This window comes from Apodemus sylvaticus, chromosome 2 (assembly GCF_947179515.1).
Source record: "Apodemus sylvaticus chromosome 2, mApoSyl1.1, whole genome shotgun sequence".
In the NCBI taxonomy this organism is placed as follows: Eukaryota; Metazoa; Chordata; class Mammalia; order Rodentia; family Muridae; genus Apodemus; species Apodemus sylvaticus.
This window is the reverse complement of record NC_067473.1, coordinates 161,647,010-161,662,924: the sequence shown is the minus strand read 5'-3', so window position 1 is coordinate 161,662,924 and position 15,915 is coordinate 161,647,010. Positions and strand designations below refer to the sequence as shown.

General features: G+C 45.3%; 1 protein-coding gene across 2 annotated transcripts in view; it reads right to left on the bottom strand.

The window, feature by feature from the left end:
• Positions 1-15,915, bottom strand: part of Ano2 (anoctamin 2) — a 325,589-nt gene that overhangs the window by 28,411 nt on the left and 281,263 nt on the right. For both annotated transcript variants that reach the window (XM_052172696.1, XM_052172697.1), the window contains one exon: positions 10,425-10,570. In XM_052172696.1, coding sequence (XP_052028656.1) covers positions 10,425-10,570 — 146 coding nt within the window. The remainder of the gene's footprint in view (positions 1-10,424; positions 10,571-15,915) is intronic.

The window sequence follows — 15,915 nt, the reverse complement described above, 5'->3', positions numbered from 1 at the left end:
GGCCTTCTGGAACTGAGGAGGTCTAGCCAGTGGAGAAGGAAGGAAGAAAAGAAAGCTCACTCCCCTCTGTCTTTCTCAGAGTTAAACCTCCTTACCAGGCCTTATCAGAGCCTCTTGTAGAATGGTCAGGACAGAGGGTTCTAGGCTCAGTTCCTCCACTGAGCCATTGGGACGACTTTAAGCAGCACACACAGCCATTGGCATCTTGGGGTTGAGGTGCAGAGCTTTGTAGTTATACACAAAGGAAGACACCGGAATCAGAAAGGAACCTAGGGTCACAGCCCTGAGGTTTTGAAACTCTTTATGGTAATTAGGACACTCCCTCACAAGAAGCATGGAAGCAACACTCACTTCCACAGCTGAACGCAGAAACTTTTCTCACTGTCACTGGGCACCAGACTACAATCTCAGAAGAGAAGAACACAGCAAACTCAGTCTATCCTATCCCCCAAATGTTATTTACACAACCCTTCTGACACCATCAGGTTTGACCATAGATGACAGATGGGTTGTATCACATCCTCGGAAAAACCACATCCTCTGGTTTAGTTCCCTGTATGAAGGTACAAGAAAGACCCAGAGAGATGGCGAGCCCAAGGTTATACCCCTGGCCTACACAAAGCAGTCTGGGAATGCACAAAGGGGGAATGTACTTGGGCCTTACAGTGATTAGAGAAGACTCAAGAGGTAACAGACTTTGCTTTGAGGACAAGGGTGAGGAGGAATCAGAGGTAAAAGACTGGTGACTCTGTCACCAGGTTTATTAGCCATCCAGAGGAATGGCCGACACCATCACTTCCTAGGAGGCTGAGATGTCAGCTCTCTTTGGTCTTCTAGTTGTTTCCCAGAGCTGCCTTGTAGGAGTGCATGGATGGGCTCAGGTTACACCTTCTCTTATTTCCCTGGCTTACCCTGGGGAGGAGGGAATAATAGCTTAAGGTGGGGGAGGGGATCAGGCAGAAATGAAGGAGAGGGTGGGGAACATGAAAAAAAAAAGGAGGAGGAGGAAGAGGCTAAAAAGGAAAAACAAGAATAATACACTCTTGATAATCCACCCTCTGAATTATCAGCCCATAAATACTTGAAGGCTGACCAGCAAGCAGTGTTCCTGCCACATTAGGTGTCTGCAGCATAGAGGAAGAGACAAGGACATAAATGGGCACCCTGACTTACACAGAGACTCCCTTACAGGGTTGTCTAGAATGTTCTTAGTACTCACTCAGTGAGAGGCTCTGGGCAACACTCTGTAAATCAAGGCAGCCTTGTTCTTATAAAGCCCTGTGACTTTCTTACCATTGGGAACCTAGAGTTCAGGAAGCAGTGTCTCAGAAATCCTGCAGGGTAAGGGCCTAAAAGATGAAGGGAAAAGACACTCACCCCAAGGAGCTAGAAACACAGAACTGGCTTTACATGCATGACTGAAAAGATTTGCGGAATTTTAGAGCAAAAAGAACAAGCAACGCTGGCCAGGGGAGGGGTGGGAGGCTAGGTGTGCTCTTGAGCAAGAGCAACAGGATCCAAGAACAAAAAGACAAGTAGGGGTGGCGAGCCCCTCCAGGGAGGTGTGTTGAGGCTGGAGGATTAAAAGTTGCAGGAGGCCAAGAAGATGTGCAGTGGAAATGGCTTCCGAAGACACTCCACTCCACAGGAAAGGACACGGGAAAAGACAGGCTAGACATACCAGGTGTGGGGTTTGGAAAGACCAGATGTGAACAAAGACTGGGGACCTGGAAGTCACAGACATGGACACTAGAGGACAGTGAGACAGAGGACTCAAGGTTTCAAGGAACCTAAGTCACCCTGATGACTAGCTTAGAAATGCTTTCTCTGACGCTGCTTTGGAGCTCTTCCCTGCCTCAGAGGAAGTCTCGAAACACACATGAGCAGGTAACCGGAAGATGGTCCACCTGGGTTGGGTCAAGTAGGTAGTTCCCATAACCCAAGGGTGCTTGATGAGTAGCCAATTAATTAATTAAAGAGGACAGAGGAGAGAGAATAGCTACCCTGGCAGGAGAGGACATGTTCTAAGAGAGGCACTTGGGTCCCTCCCTCCCTGTGGCTATCAGACTATTGAGACCACAGACCCCAAAGAAGCAAAACTTTCCCGAGGCATCAAATTCTAGTGAAAAGACAAAAGTTGAAAGCCTGGTGCCAGCCAGAGATAGAACTGACCTCAGAGCAAAGGAGTTCATACAGTTCTGACAACCTCTTCACTGCCTAACCTGAACATCAATAATGATGGGCTGACCAGTGATATATGGATAGGACTCTGCTTTGATCAGGTCTAACCGTGTATACATCTTACCCTCTGTTTAAGCCTAAACCTCATGTCAGCACCCTAAAGACTGATTGGGTGGGAGTTCAGGGTCACTGGACTCCTTTATTCATTTCAGTTTCCAGTGTGGCCATATTACATGAGTCCCCTTTCTCTGCTCTTCACATTTATTTGTCTCTTTGATGGGTACATTGGGAACTGGTGGCCAAGCCAATTGGGATTGTCAGAGCCCAGATTTAACCCTATAAAGCCTGTTACAAAAGTCATTTTTTCCATCACACATCTCTGAGTGATTGAAAGCCCTGGTCTCTCTGAAGGAACCAGAGACTGGAGTTTTCTCCTGTGGTAGAGAGGGTTTCCCGGTCTGGGTCTGTTGATGGTCTCTCTGTGCCTGTCTTCTGAAGCTCCAGGGTACCTGAGCCACATCTGTTGTCACTGTGACTTGACATTACAGCACGGCCCTCAAGCTGGCTGGAGGCCACCAGCAGGTACCAGCATTGGAAAGCTGAGGCTTGCCGTTCAAAGCAACGCTTTAAGGTGGAGGCTGTGGTGAAAGCCTTGTGAGACTTATGATCTTCTCTGTTCACTTCTAAGAACTCAGTGCCCCAAAGAATGGGGGAAGCTAGGACTGGAGGCACCATTTCTTTGAGAGAAGCCCTGATAATAAACGTGGATTACAATTATTTTGGGAGCTGAAAATACACATAAATAAATATCTGAGTATATCCACGGGAAAGAAAGAGTCCTGTGTATTGGGAGATAAAGAGGAACAGAGTTCTGCTTTTCTGCCACGGTAGGAAGGAGGGGTGCAGAGCTCTTCATTTGGGCTTTTGTTGAGCCTCTCTTGTCTACCTTCCAGGACCTGTGCTGAGGGGGATGAGTAGGAGACTAAGACGCAGGTGTTACTCACAAAGAAATCACGTCTTCCAAAGGGCACAGGTGAAGAACATGCGTGGGAGAGGACCCACCGCCGCCGGGGGTGGGGGGTTGGGGAGGGGTCAGGGTCAGGGTTGGGGGGGAAGATGGAGAATCAGAAAATGTGTCTAAGAACAAACATGTCTGAGTCTAAACAACTGTGCCTGTGGACAGGCGGGCTAGGTTAGTCCAAACAGGTGCAGGTGTGGTGTGAGCGACCCCAACATTTAGGCCTGCCCTTCTGAAAGCTCGGCCAGAGGAGAGAGTGAACTCATGTATGCTTCTGCATGCCACCCTAGGGGAAGTCAGTGGCACTGAAATCTTAAGAAGATGCATTGCTTGGATGGGAGAAAAGCTCTTCTAAACACTGAAAAAGAAGCTATGAGAAGGAGCGGGAAAGGAAATGGGGAGACAAGGCAGACTCAGTGATACAAGAGAGGAACCAGGCAGGCTGTGTCTACAGTAATGCAACAGAGGAAGGATAAGGCTTCAGGAAGAGCACAGCCAGTAAAGGACAGATCTAATAAGAAAGGTCCCAGGATCCTGCTGAGCCCCTCTCCTGACAACACTGGTGCCAGGTCAGAGGGGAGGGAATGCGAGAAGCAGGTGCCAAGCTGCTCTTGCTAACAAGCATTGACTCTGCACTTGGGCCCAGAAGGGAACCAAAAGCAGGCAGGAAGCCTCACATCTCTGTCTTCGTTTGAGTCTTGACCTTAGCTGAAGTTACAGGGTTAACATATTGTCTTTGGCCTTTCTTCTTGAGTCACCCTGGAGTCTAGGAAGAACAAAACCTGGCGGGGCAAACCATCCCTCTACATAAGACAATTACACATGAGGACAAGACTGCACCTTCAGGTAGTAACAGATTAACAACTGAACGGTTGGTCCTACCATCTTAAGGTTCAGGAGTCGAGACAACAATGGGAAGACCATGCTGTGACCAGGATTGCTGTCCTTCTATTTAAATTAAGCATCATTGTCAATCGTCCTAAAGATGGACTTGGGGATCACTGTGTAACCTTCCTGACAAGAATGAAAGTATTCTAAAAGAGATGCTAGTATCCTTCCTTTTGGTTATAAGATTATTGAGAAATATGGACATCCCTACACACACACACACACACACACACACACACAAATGTAAGGAATGTAATTTACCCGAGTCTCATGCTAGGAAAAGTAAAAGACTTGGTTACTGGGACCAGACAGAGAGCATGCCTTGTCGGGTCACCTTATAGGAGAAACTGAAGCCCAGACAAGAAAGATATGTGGGACCATGCCTTGATCATGACATTACTTAGACAGTCTTGCTCTCTATTGAAAACTAAGCTTTGCTCTAGGATCCTGGATATGAGCTAGGGATGGGTATGTGTCGTTGGATCTCTTTGCTCTTTTTCTCACTGTGGTCACTTTGAAGACATCTGTGTTCTGCTTCTCACTGTTATTGTGCATTTAGTCCAACAAGCAGTTAAGCCGAGTGTTTACAAGTTGAGATCAGACTGTTCCTTGCTCCCAGTCACTCCATATTGTATAAAACAGTGGTTTTCCAAACTGGGCCCTGCATGGAGAGACTCTATTTTTACAACCATCTTTTGACTCTGATTTGAGGATGGAGGATGCTGTGGCACTCAGGTGGATATGTGGATTGTACAGCAGCATCCATCAAGTACAGACTGATGCAAACTTAACGCCCAGGAGCAGAAACAGTGCCACACTATACATGTATCATCAGCATGTGTTGAGACTGTAAAAGAGGATGGTATTTTAAAGCTGTACCTGGGAAAACATAGATACAACAAACCAGGGTAAGGTCTTTAATTCTCTTAACTAGACCCCAGTAAAGGCAGACACCTCACACTGTGAGGTCAGCAGCCTCCACTGATCTATCACTCTCTCACCAGTATGTGTATGCAGAGAACTACCTTTCCCAGGAGCCTTAGCTGGGCTAGGTCCCTGATATGAATGTGGCACACTTAACTGTCACCAGCCCATTCTCCTGTTCCTCCTTCTGAACCTGGTTCCACCTTTGCCCCTCTGCATCTGGATTCTGCTCCATAGCTTAGATCTCAACTCTGTGACCAGATAACTGCCTGACTCAGAGCTACTGACATTTCTCTAGCTTCTTCCCTACAGCTGGGTTTGGTTTATAATCTTATAAATACAGACTTGACTTATATTTCTGCCAACTCCCCTACCTCTTGGGGCTTCTGAAACTTCCTGAACCCTGCCGTGGCCTCTTAGCCTTTTACAGCCATTCTGCAACCTACACACACACACACACACACACACACACACTCACTCACACACACACATGTTCATAGTTTAAACTGTACTAGTGTAATATGTGATCTGAGTGCTGATATTAGCAATTAAGATTAGATTAAGGAATGGGCAGATGACTCTGTGGGTAAGGGTGGTTTCTGAACAAGCTTGTTGGTCTGAGTTTAGATCCCCAGATCTCTCTTAAAAGCCACTGTTGGTGGTGCATGCCTGAAATCTAAGCACTCTTGGGAAAGTGAGAGGAGAGGTAGAGACAGGAGAGTCCCCTAAAACTCATGGAAAAGTCAACCCCGGGAATATTCAGCATTGCAGCAAAGAACAAGAGAGACCCTGCCTCAAAAGCATAGAGGAAGAAAAGGATCCCAACCAAGCATGCCCTTTGACTTCACATACATGTCACTGCCTAGGCACAGCCATACACACAAACATATAAACATACTAAAATTAGCACTTTTTAAAAAAAAATATTATAATAAAAGAACCTGTGTTTCCCCTGGCTAGGGTTAGCAAAGAAAATGGGACATTCTGAGGCTGCTGCTATGGAAACCACTCTACTTTTTGAATGTATTATTATTCAGTTAAACCAAATCTGACATGCTAGAAAGACACAAACATGTTTGTTTTGTCGGTGGTTCTGTCACAGTGGACTCACAACAGGGATGCCAAAGTCTAGGCTCTGACCCTAACTCTGCTAATTAAACCTTTTATCTGTTTCTCTTCTCAGGGTGGCCACACTGAGTAAGGCTCCTGTCTTACTTTGGGTCTTACTGCTACGAACAGACACCATGACCAAGGCAATTCTTATAAGGACAACGTTTTCGGGGCTGGCTTACAGCTTCAGAGGTTCAGTCCATTATCATCAAGGCGGGAGCATGGCAGCATCCAGGCAGGAATGGTGCAGGAAGAGCTGAGAGTTCTACATCTTCATCTGCGGCTGGCAGAATACTGACTTCCAGATAGCTAGGATGAGGGTCTTAAAGCCCACACCCACAATGACACACCTACTCCAACAGGAACACACCCACTCCAAGGCCATACCTCCTAATAGTGCCTGCCATTCCATGGACCAAGCATATTCAAACCATCATAGCTCCTTTCTGCTTTTTACTGTTTCTATGATTTAATCAGCTTTTAGGGATGGGAAGCCAAGCTTACCCTACTGGGACAGCCTGAGCCTGGGCTTTGTCTTTTGTGTCTTTGGCCACACTACTAATGCTTGCGGAGTAAGGTGCTATACCAGTTCATGACTACTGCCCCTAAGCCCAGGAGTACAGATGTGGCTGCAAGGCTATGAAGCCCTGGTGTCTGAGGTCAGAGAAGCCCTGCATTTCCCCTAGACTGGGTGATCCCTTCAGGCTTTGGTAGAGCAAGAGAGACTGGCAGCCAGTGGCCTTTAAAATACCTTCTGAATTTCACTTCAAGTTAAAAAAAATTAATCTTACAACATCCCTCACCCTATACACACCATTTTAGAGCTTAACATGTTTTAAGTTTGGGACTAGGAAAACAGAGATTTCCTCTAATGATCTTGTAAATGCTAAAGAAATTCCTTTTAGTCCCATAGTAATTAATGGCCTCAGGACTTCAACATTTGGGTTGCAGTTGGAGAAGATGGGAGAAATGGGGGGAAGGGGGGCAGGTAACTGACTACCCGACTGAAAAAGAGTAGTGACCACACCTTTGATGACTAGGGGAACAGAAGCTCTGGGATTTAAAGAAACACATCAAGGAGAGCCATAGGAGATTCCAGACACGTAGAGAGCCTGGCCAGAGAATAGCTTCTAGAGTGTTTAGTCAGGCTTCTGAGTGAAATCCTCAGATCTGCCTCACACTCTGAATATAACATTTTTTAAGCCTTTCCTGCCCCACTTACAGATCCCTGTAATTTTTGGTTGCAAACCTCCTCCATTGTTGAGAAATTGGACTCTTGACAGTAACAATCATGGAGAAGGTTTGTTGAGGGGCTATGTCAACAAGCATCACTGTTTAACTACTTCACATTCCTCACCTAATTCTCAGCAGGATCCCAGTGAGGCAGGAAAGTGGGAGCTGCAAACACAGGCTGCAGAATTAGCTTGTTGGCAATGGGAAACTACGAGCCACTGGCTCTCAGGCGCTCCAGAGTATCTAAAATGACCTGAGATCATTTTAACACTAAAATAAATACAGCCTGGAAGAAGGTTTAAGATGCTAATGGGACATGGAGTGCATGAAAGTGCATCATGCAGAAGTACCTGCGAAGGAACCCAGTGTCTTTGGAAAAGCCCATGTTATGCAAATGAGCCCCCAGAGCTTTCACTATGCAAATGACTCACCCTACCGGTACTATTTGGGTTCCTACACTCCATTAAATTACTAAACTAAACCTTTCCTCTGCTCTAGCCTCCTGCCTCCCTTGGAAGTATATCTTTTTCTAAAATACATTATGTCTGTTTTTCTGCTCTGTGCTGATCTTCCTTTCAGGACACGAGAACTCTGATTCCTACCACACTGCCTCCATATTGCCAAGCAGTAGGTGATATCACCAAACCCTTCAGATGGGAAAGTTTGGCCTCCTGAGGTTAAGCACTATGCCCAGAGTCATATATGCAGCTAACAGATGACACAGTTATGATTGGAAGCCCCACGGCTTAGCTCCAGAACTTTCTCTATGTTGCTTGACAAGGTTTGGTGGAGTTTATTCGGCATTTTTTTTGATTGTGTACAGAATAACCTTTCTCTTAAAGGTAAGGAAGATAAGCCAGAATAAAACAGGGCACAACTCAGACATATATATGTGTGTATATATATATATATATATATATGAATTTATATATAGTGTATAAAGTATTTATATACTATAATGCCTCTGAAATGATTGACATACTTAGCAAAATGGCAGAAGTAGGCTTCACATACTCTTTCAAGCAAGACTATTTTAGTATCAATAGACTTGTTAATTCCATCAATACCAATGCCATTCTGAACTGGTGAAGACATTGTCCTGGTAATGACCAAGATTTTACAATTATTCCTCTCCATCTCCTCATGTTAGGTGGGAACCTGTCAATCTTTAGCATTCTCCACTAATCGCAGGTCTGTAACAGAACTCTCTCTATCCCAAAACTGGAAATTGCTTTCCCTTGTCAATAAGAGTTGCTCATGACCTCATGAGGCTGTTGGCACTTGGTGATATTCTTCCTCATAGTGTTCTCTTTGCTCTTATCACTGATAAAACCATAAGAAACCTATGTCTGTAATTCACCCTTATACATAGAAAAGGGACCTGTAATAAAGAATCCTCGCCCACCTCCCAAGCCCACATTTAAAAATAAACTTTCATTTGCCTCTTAAAGTTAGTACAACAAACTTCTTTATGTTAATAAAAATCCCTCCGCAATTAGCAAGTATGTTTATTAAGTCTTTCAGGCGGGCACTAATTTGTTTACCTATAATTTGGTATTATAGAACCAATAATCAGATGATAAACATATTTTTGAACAACTATTAATACTTGAGCAAGTTTTCTTGATGAAACAATACTTTATGAGGACATAAGAAAATGTGTAATGTATTAGAGCGGAGCCAGACTGGAAGAAAAGCCTCTGTGCCTTGTAGCTCTTGGTCTGTGCTATTAATTTGTTAGTTCCAAGTGACAGTATTATATACACAAAGTACCCGTTATGCCAGGAAATATGTGGGCTCTGGGAGAATCTGAAAATGAATGAGCCATAGCCCCTCCTCACTACTCTTTAGAACCTGAGGGGCTGGGTCTGCTGAGGAGCAGATCGGGAGCAATAGCTCAGTAAGAGGCCATTAGTGTGGGCTCCTCACATAATGCCAAAGCAGAACCGCACATAGGTAATGATGCCACCCGAGAGAAAGTGGGATTGGCCTGGAAGACTTCACTGAAGGAGCGTTATATAGAACAAAACTAAGGATGAACATTTGGCTCCAGAGGTTGGAATGGGAAGAGCACAGGAGGGCGGGGCTTACTGTGCATTGATAATTCTCCTGTATCTCATGATTCCAGGGCACTAAGGGGCTTGTACTCAGTGAAGGAGTATTTCCCCATACCTCCTGTAGCTTGGTAGATTCGTCTACTCCTTTCAGAAAGTGGTGTGTCAAAATGGACCAATAATCAGACGATAAACATATTTTTGAACAACTATTAATACTTGAGCAAGTTTTCTTGATGAAACAATATTTTATGAGGACATAAGAAAATGTGTAATGTGTTAGAGAGGAGCCAGACTGGAAGAAGAGCCTCTGTGCCTTGTAGCTCTTGGTCTGTGGTATCCTGTGCTATTCATTTGTTAGTTCCAAGTGACAGAGACTACCAAATATCCATGCCAATAGAAACAGGGCTTCTGCTGCCACGGACAAGAGTTGAAGGCAGCTGCAAACACATCATCATTACCTACGTGCGTCTCTGCTTTGGCATTATGTTAGGCACCCACGCTAAGCTAGAAAGTACCCAGTGGGGAACTCCTGCCTTCTAAGCCATATGTGAACCCATCAGGGATTACCATCCTGTACTGACCCACACTCGTGCCCCTCAATCAAGGAAAGCAACTGCATGCTTTACTGCTAAGATTTCCTCTCACTCCATTAAATGCCCTCAACCTTTGTGGAAAAGGTGCCATTATCCTAGCCCCTCCCCAGCACTGTGGGCTTTTCCTGTGTTCTCCTTTTTAGAGTATATAGAGCCCCAGATCAGGTGTCACAGGTCTGCTTTAATCTTCCTGTATGGGAGCTGTGTTCTTAAATTGCAGATTTCCCTGCTTCCCTTCTGGCATGGTAGAGGATAGAAACCGTGAGAAAACAAACATTTTATTATCAGAAGAGGAGACCCAACCACATCCTGGGATTGTGAGACTATCTGGGGGCATCTGAGGCTGCCTGCCCTGTCCTTCCCTGGTTCCTCCCACAGCCCCTCGGACCTGCACACAGAGGAGGGAAGACAGGCGCTTACTCATTTCCATGTACTCAGGAGTCAGCCCTGTGTAAGGCTCTAGGCTGTGGTCCAGGTCCCACTGCTCTGGACGTTTTGAGTGGTCAGGGTCACTTTCTCCAGGCTCCGTCTCATCTTTCAGCTTCCGAAAGAGTTTCTTTAGCTTCCTACAAAACAAATGGAGTAGCCACTCAACATAAACTCTGGGGAGCAGAGTTATATCAGCAGAAGAAATGGAGGAAGAGATTAAGTACAGGCACCCAGTGGGAGATGTGAACCTTAGTGCTTAGTGCTTAGTCCTGCTGTGACAGGATGTGCTGGGGCAGGTTGATATCCATGGAGGGGGTGGGGGGAGTCCCTTCTCTGAGGAGAAGGGGAGCTAGCTGTAAAGGAGGTTTTGAGGGTGGGTCTGAGAGGAGAAGAGAGGGGGGCTGTGATCAGGATATAAAATAAATAAATGAATTAATGAGAGAGAGAGAGAGAGAGGGAGAGAGAGAGAGAGAAAGGATAGAAGCATAGAAGGAAGGAAGGGAGGAAGGAAGGAAGGAAGGAAGGAAGGAAGGAAGGAAGGAAGGAAGGAAGGAAGGGAGGGAGGGAGGGAGGGAGGGAGGGAGGGAGGGAGGGAGGGAGGGAGGAAGGGAGAAAGGAAGAGGAAGAGACTCAGTATAGGTACTAAAGCAATTCCTGAACCAACCAAGGAGGTCTTTAATTAAGATAATAAAGAAGCCACCCTCAGCATGATACCAGAGGGGAAAGGTTATCATCAATGCCACCCAGCTACAAACCCTGTAGCCTCCAACACCTCCTGCGAGACACAGCGGTACAGCAGTGGGTGCCGACAGTCTAAGTCTTGTGTACAGATCTTTTTGTACACGAGTTATTTATTCTAGCTAGCTTGTATAAAAGACACAGAACCCTGGTGTTTTATTTACAAGCTGTCAGCCTAGACTGGGCAGGTTGTGAGCTATTCTAACTTACAGCCTACCCATAAATCCCTTGCCACTTGCTGTTTGAGTCTCACCCAGGTTATTTCCGCTCTATCAGCCTGTCCTCAGGGTCCATCTCCTTTCATGGTGGCCTCCGCTTCTCTCTGTCTCCCTCTCCTTATCCTCCTTGTCTCCCCTTTGACCCCCTCACTAGATCCTCAAGTCCTGTCTTTCTCTCCCTCCTGTCCAATCACAGGCTTTAGCCTTTTATTAACCAATTAACTTTAAATTGGGGAGCAATTATAAAACAAAACAAAGAGAATTCTTTCATCTGGTGGCAACCAGATGTTGAGATACAGAATTTAGCATTTGTATACACAGTACCAAACCAATCCCCAATATCGTGTGCAGGCAATCAAAGCTGCTCTGAGCTCTGGGGTGTTGCAGCCATATCATACCTGGAAGTCAAAATCTTAGGTGTTAGCAGGATTAGTGGTTCTATAGTCTTGGGGCCTGGTGGGTCGCAGCTGTGTTTAAGAAATAGTGATACTCTAATGACTCCACCCAGGGGGCCCAGTTAGTTCACTGACCATCTCCTCATACCAGTGCAAGGATGACTTCTGAGCTGGAGAGACTTTACATATAAAAGGACTCCAGTACAGTTGGGTTCAGGGACTTGTGAGACCATTGTGCAGACAGCTGTATTGTGTGTGGAGTCAAAAGCTGCTTGGTCTGTGCTCTAGGCAGAGAGAGACTCCAGGATGCCATGGAAAGAGCCACAGATGGCCTGGGGATGGCTGTGACTGTGGGCAGGCGTAAGGTTAGCAAACAGGCCTGGGAGCTTAAGGTCACAGAGACCTGGAAAACACAAAGAGCAGATATGGGAGCAGCAAGTCAACGATGAGATGGTGTAGAAAAAGAGTCAAAGCAAGAAAGAGGGAGGGGCGTCAACAGCCTTATAAATGTAGATTGGTTCAGAAAAGGGTGGGGATGGGGCACTGTATAAATTTACACATGGCTCTCAAGAGCTGGTCAGTTCCAGAAGTTTCCTCTGGATATCAGTAACCACTAACCAAATGTATAAAGTCTCTCCAGACCATGATTTGAAAGAATCCTGCACATTGTATAACATACAGATGGGCCTTTGGAAAACATCAAACTATGATTCTGACCTTACAATGTATTCGCTCATTAAAACAATTCCTTTGATGTTACCCTTACCCCAGCCTTAGCATCTGCTATTTTTTTTTCATGTCTTCTTTTAATGACAAGTCTCTGGAACTCTCTGGAAGTCTCTGAGTTTTTCCACTGCCAATGCTCCATGATTCTGTAGACTTTGCATTTAAACCATGTGATTCATGGGGTCTCCTGCTTAGGGACCTGGGCTACAGGCAGTTCCACAGATGGCTGTTGGGTGTTGGCTTCACTGAAGAAGCAGGCAGAGAGCCTAGCTCTACATGGGCCAAAGATGACGATGACACAGTTACAGACAGTCATTGGCCATTTCCTGATTCCAGATGAAGTTCAAGTTTGTTCCCCAGACTCAGGTTCCCAGTACAACTTCACTGTATCAGAGGAAGAAGTCCTCCTGGGATTTCCCCAAAGAGAAATGGTGCTAGGCTATATTTATCAGCCAATACAGAAAAGTGGAAAGTTTATAAATTCTATTATGCTTATGTATGACAGTTACCTGGGAATATAACCTGGCTAAAGATGGAAAGAAAGTTTGCTACGGAAGGATTCATTTCTCTATTCTTCCCATCCCCAGCTATGCCCAGGGAGGCTCTAACATGTGGAAGAGCCAGCAAAATAGGGACACACCTGTGACCCCAAAAACTGGACGCTGCGGCAAGAGTGTGACAAGTCCAGGCCTGGGTTGTACAGTGACACTCTGTGTCCAAGAAAAGAGAGAGAGAGGAGAGAGAGAGAGAGAGAGAGAGAGAGAGAGAGAGAGAGAGAGAAGGAAGGGGGAAGGAAAGAGGGAGGGAGGAGGAAAAAGGAATATGGGGATGGAATAAAGGAGAGGAGGGAATGGGAGGTAAGGGTAAGAGACCAAAGACAGCAGGGTACCGTGTTTATGCGACACACACAATTCCCAAATCAGCAAAAACAAGGCAGGGGGAGAAACTGGCATTTCTCTTTTCACACAAAAAAGAAAGAACATACATACACACACACACAAACGCACACACACACACACACACACCATCTACCTGGATGATTAAAGGGTCTTTTGCTTCAGTGGACATAGAAATTCAAAATGCATGTGTGTCAGAGTTGGGACGGGTGTGCTATTTCAGGGGTACAACACCATTAGATCCAAACTCTGCTTTGCACAGGCACCTGTAGGAAAGGTGAGACAATGTCAGGTGAGGGAAACCCCATCTAATAGACTCAGCAGACAAACAGCCAAGGCTGAGTTACACTGTGATGAAGCTTTTATGGAAACAATTGTTCGTGAGTGTCACTCTAGGCAGTGATGTATAGACCACCTGGATTCTCACTCAAAAGCATCTGTCACGACCACGTCAGGGTCTGAGGCCAGACAGCACAATCAGAATTTGTCTATTGTTATGGCCGGCTTCCTCTCTCTGTCTCAGTTCTGAGCATTTGTTCAACCCTGAGCCAGGCCTAGCAAGGGATGTGGGGGCAGAGGCTGCCTGGTCAAGCCCTGGACGGAGTATAAGACTTCCTTTGTGGCATCTGGGGCATCTGATCCATTCACAGGCAGACTTCATGGGATGCCTTTAGATGATCTCTAACTTGGCTTTGGAAAGAGCTCAACACCTCCTTTTCTGTTCTCCTTCAGTCTCTGATTATTTCCAGTCAAGAGGAGAGCCCACATGGCTGCCAAGATGCTGTGATGACTCTCCAGGGCTTACAGTAAAATTCTTAACAAAGAGAATTCAGATCCTGGGCTGAGAGACGTGGGTAGGAAACAATGCCACTGACGTCTAATCATGGTTCGCTTTTTGGCTGTTTCATACCATTGTTAGCTCTCCATGGTAATTTACTTCTAGGTGTTCATTATTTGTCTTTGGGACTATTAGAGACAAGTTTAAGAGTATAGACTTAGAAATAATCAAAATGGAAATGACTGTGTGAGTAAATATGGGAAAAAATGTCAAAGTTTATCATGAGTAACCAAGGATTAGAAAAAGTGTTACCATTTGAGAACAATGCTGCTGCTTTCTGCAATGCATGCACATGTGGTCTAGTGAGGAGGCTGAAGCTTTGCAGAAAGAAGTTATTCTATTCACCTCTCTTACCCACTAATAAAGGCCAATATTTCCTTAATGTAAGAGTGCTAGAAATTTTCTATAGAAGCAGGCGCTGAGATAAGAAAGACAATCACTTAACATTCTTTTGCTACTGTGGGGTTTCTCAATTACTTTTATTCAGCACGAGCACGGACTTCGTTCCCCATCTTGCTTCTGTTTTCCACAGTTAAGTCTGGCTTGTCAGATTTACTTACTTAATTCCTATGGGCAAAAGTTGGACATTGGTTCTAGAGTAAGGAACAGATGACCTGTGAACCAAAAGCTCACAGGCCAAGAACAGGCAGAACAAGGCAGCGTTTCTGAGCAGAGCGCTGTCAGTGATAATCGTGAACTTGTTCAAAAACTGTGCAAGCCCATGACACTTCCTAAAGTGCTTCTTCCTTCTTCTGATGTCCATATTTTCTAGATAGATAAGCATTTATCCCAAGCTATTGTCATTACACAATGTATCGAGGCAACTCTACAATAACTTTCTGAGGTTCACACAGAGAGTAAGCACACTACCTGGAAACGAATCCAGATTGTGCCTTTGTACTTCTGTTCCACAGAAGGGGCCGAGTACCATCAGGTATAATATCACATGACTCTTGCCTCTGTCATTTTTTTTTTTTACTAGAAAAGATTCCTTTTAAATTTGCTTATTTCATATTTCCCAGCTCTACCCGACAGTAGGACACTGCCAGGTATTTGTCTGATTTTGGTCTTATCAAGTAGGATCTTGAGTGGTTAGGTGTAACATTCATTCACCATAAACATAATGATTTCATCTGACCAAGCTCAAAACACAACCTGTAGGATCAGCAAGAACTTTGGGCATGGTGGCAGAATCTCTGATCCACAAGCTAGAAGGTACCTACATCTCCATGCCGTGGGGCACGCATATCCTCTATCAGACTGGAAACGAAAATGAGAGAGCCATGATGTGGCTCAATGGGCAGGTACCCGGCACCCGTGGGACACTGAGTTCAGTCCCCGGTACCTCTAACTAAGATGAAGAAGGGTGATTTGAAGCAGAGTGACCTCTATGAGGAATATGCAGAGACAAGCTTCATTCAGCAGAGGAGGTTTCCGGGGCTACCTCATAGATGACTACAAAGACAGCACATTCACCCAGAGACACGGCCAGTAAGACTTAGAGAAGAGAGCTGCATGCAACTTTGTTGATTATTATGCAGTTGTCATTGATTAAACTCCAGCATACTTTCAAACACATATGCAATAAACATAAACAAGAAAATTCATTTTTAAAGGCTAGCCAGCATGTGTGTTTTTCATCTGTCAGGGAGCTGATGGACAGAGAACATG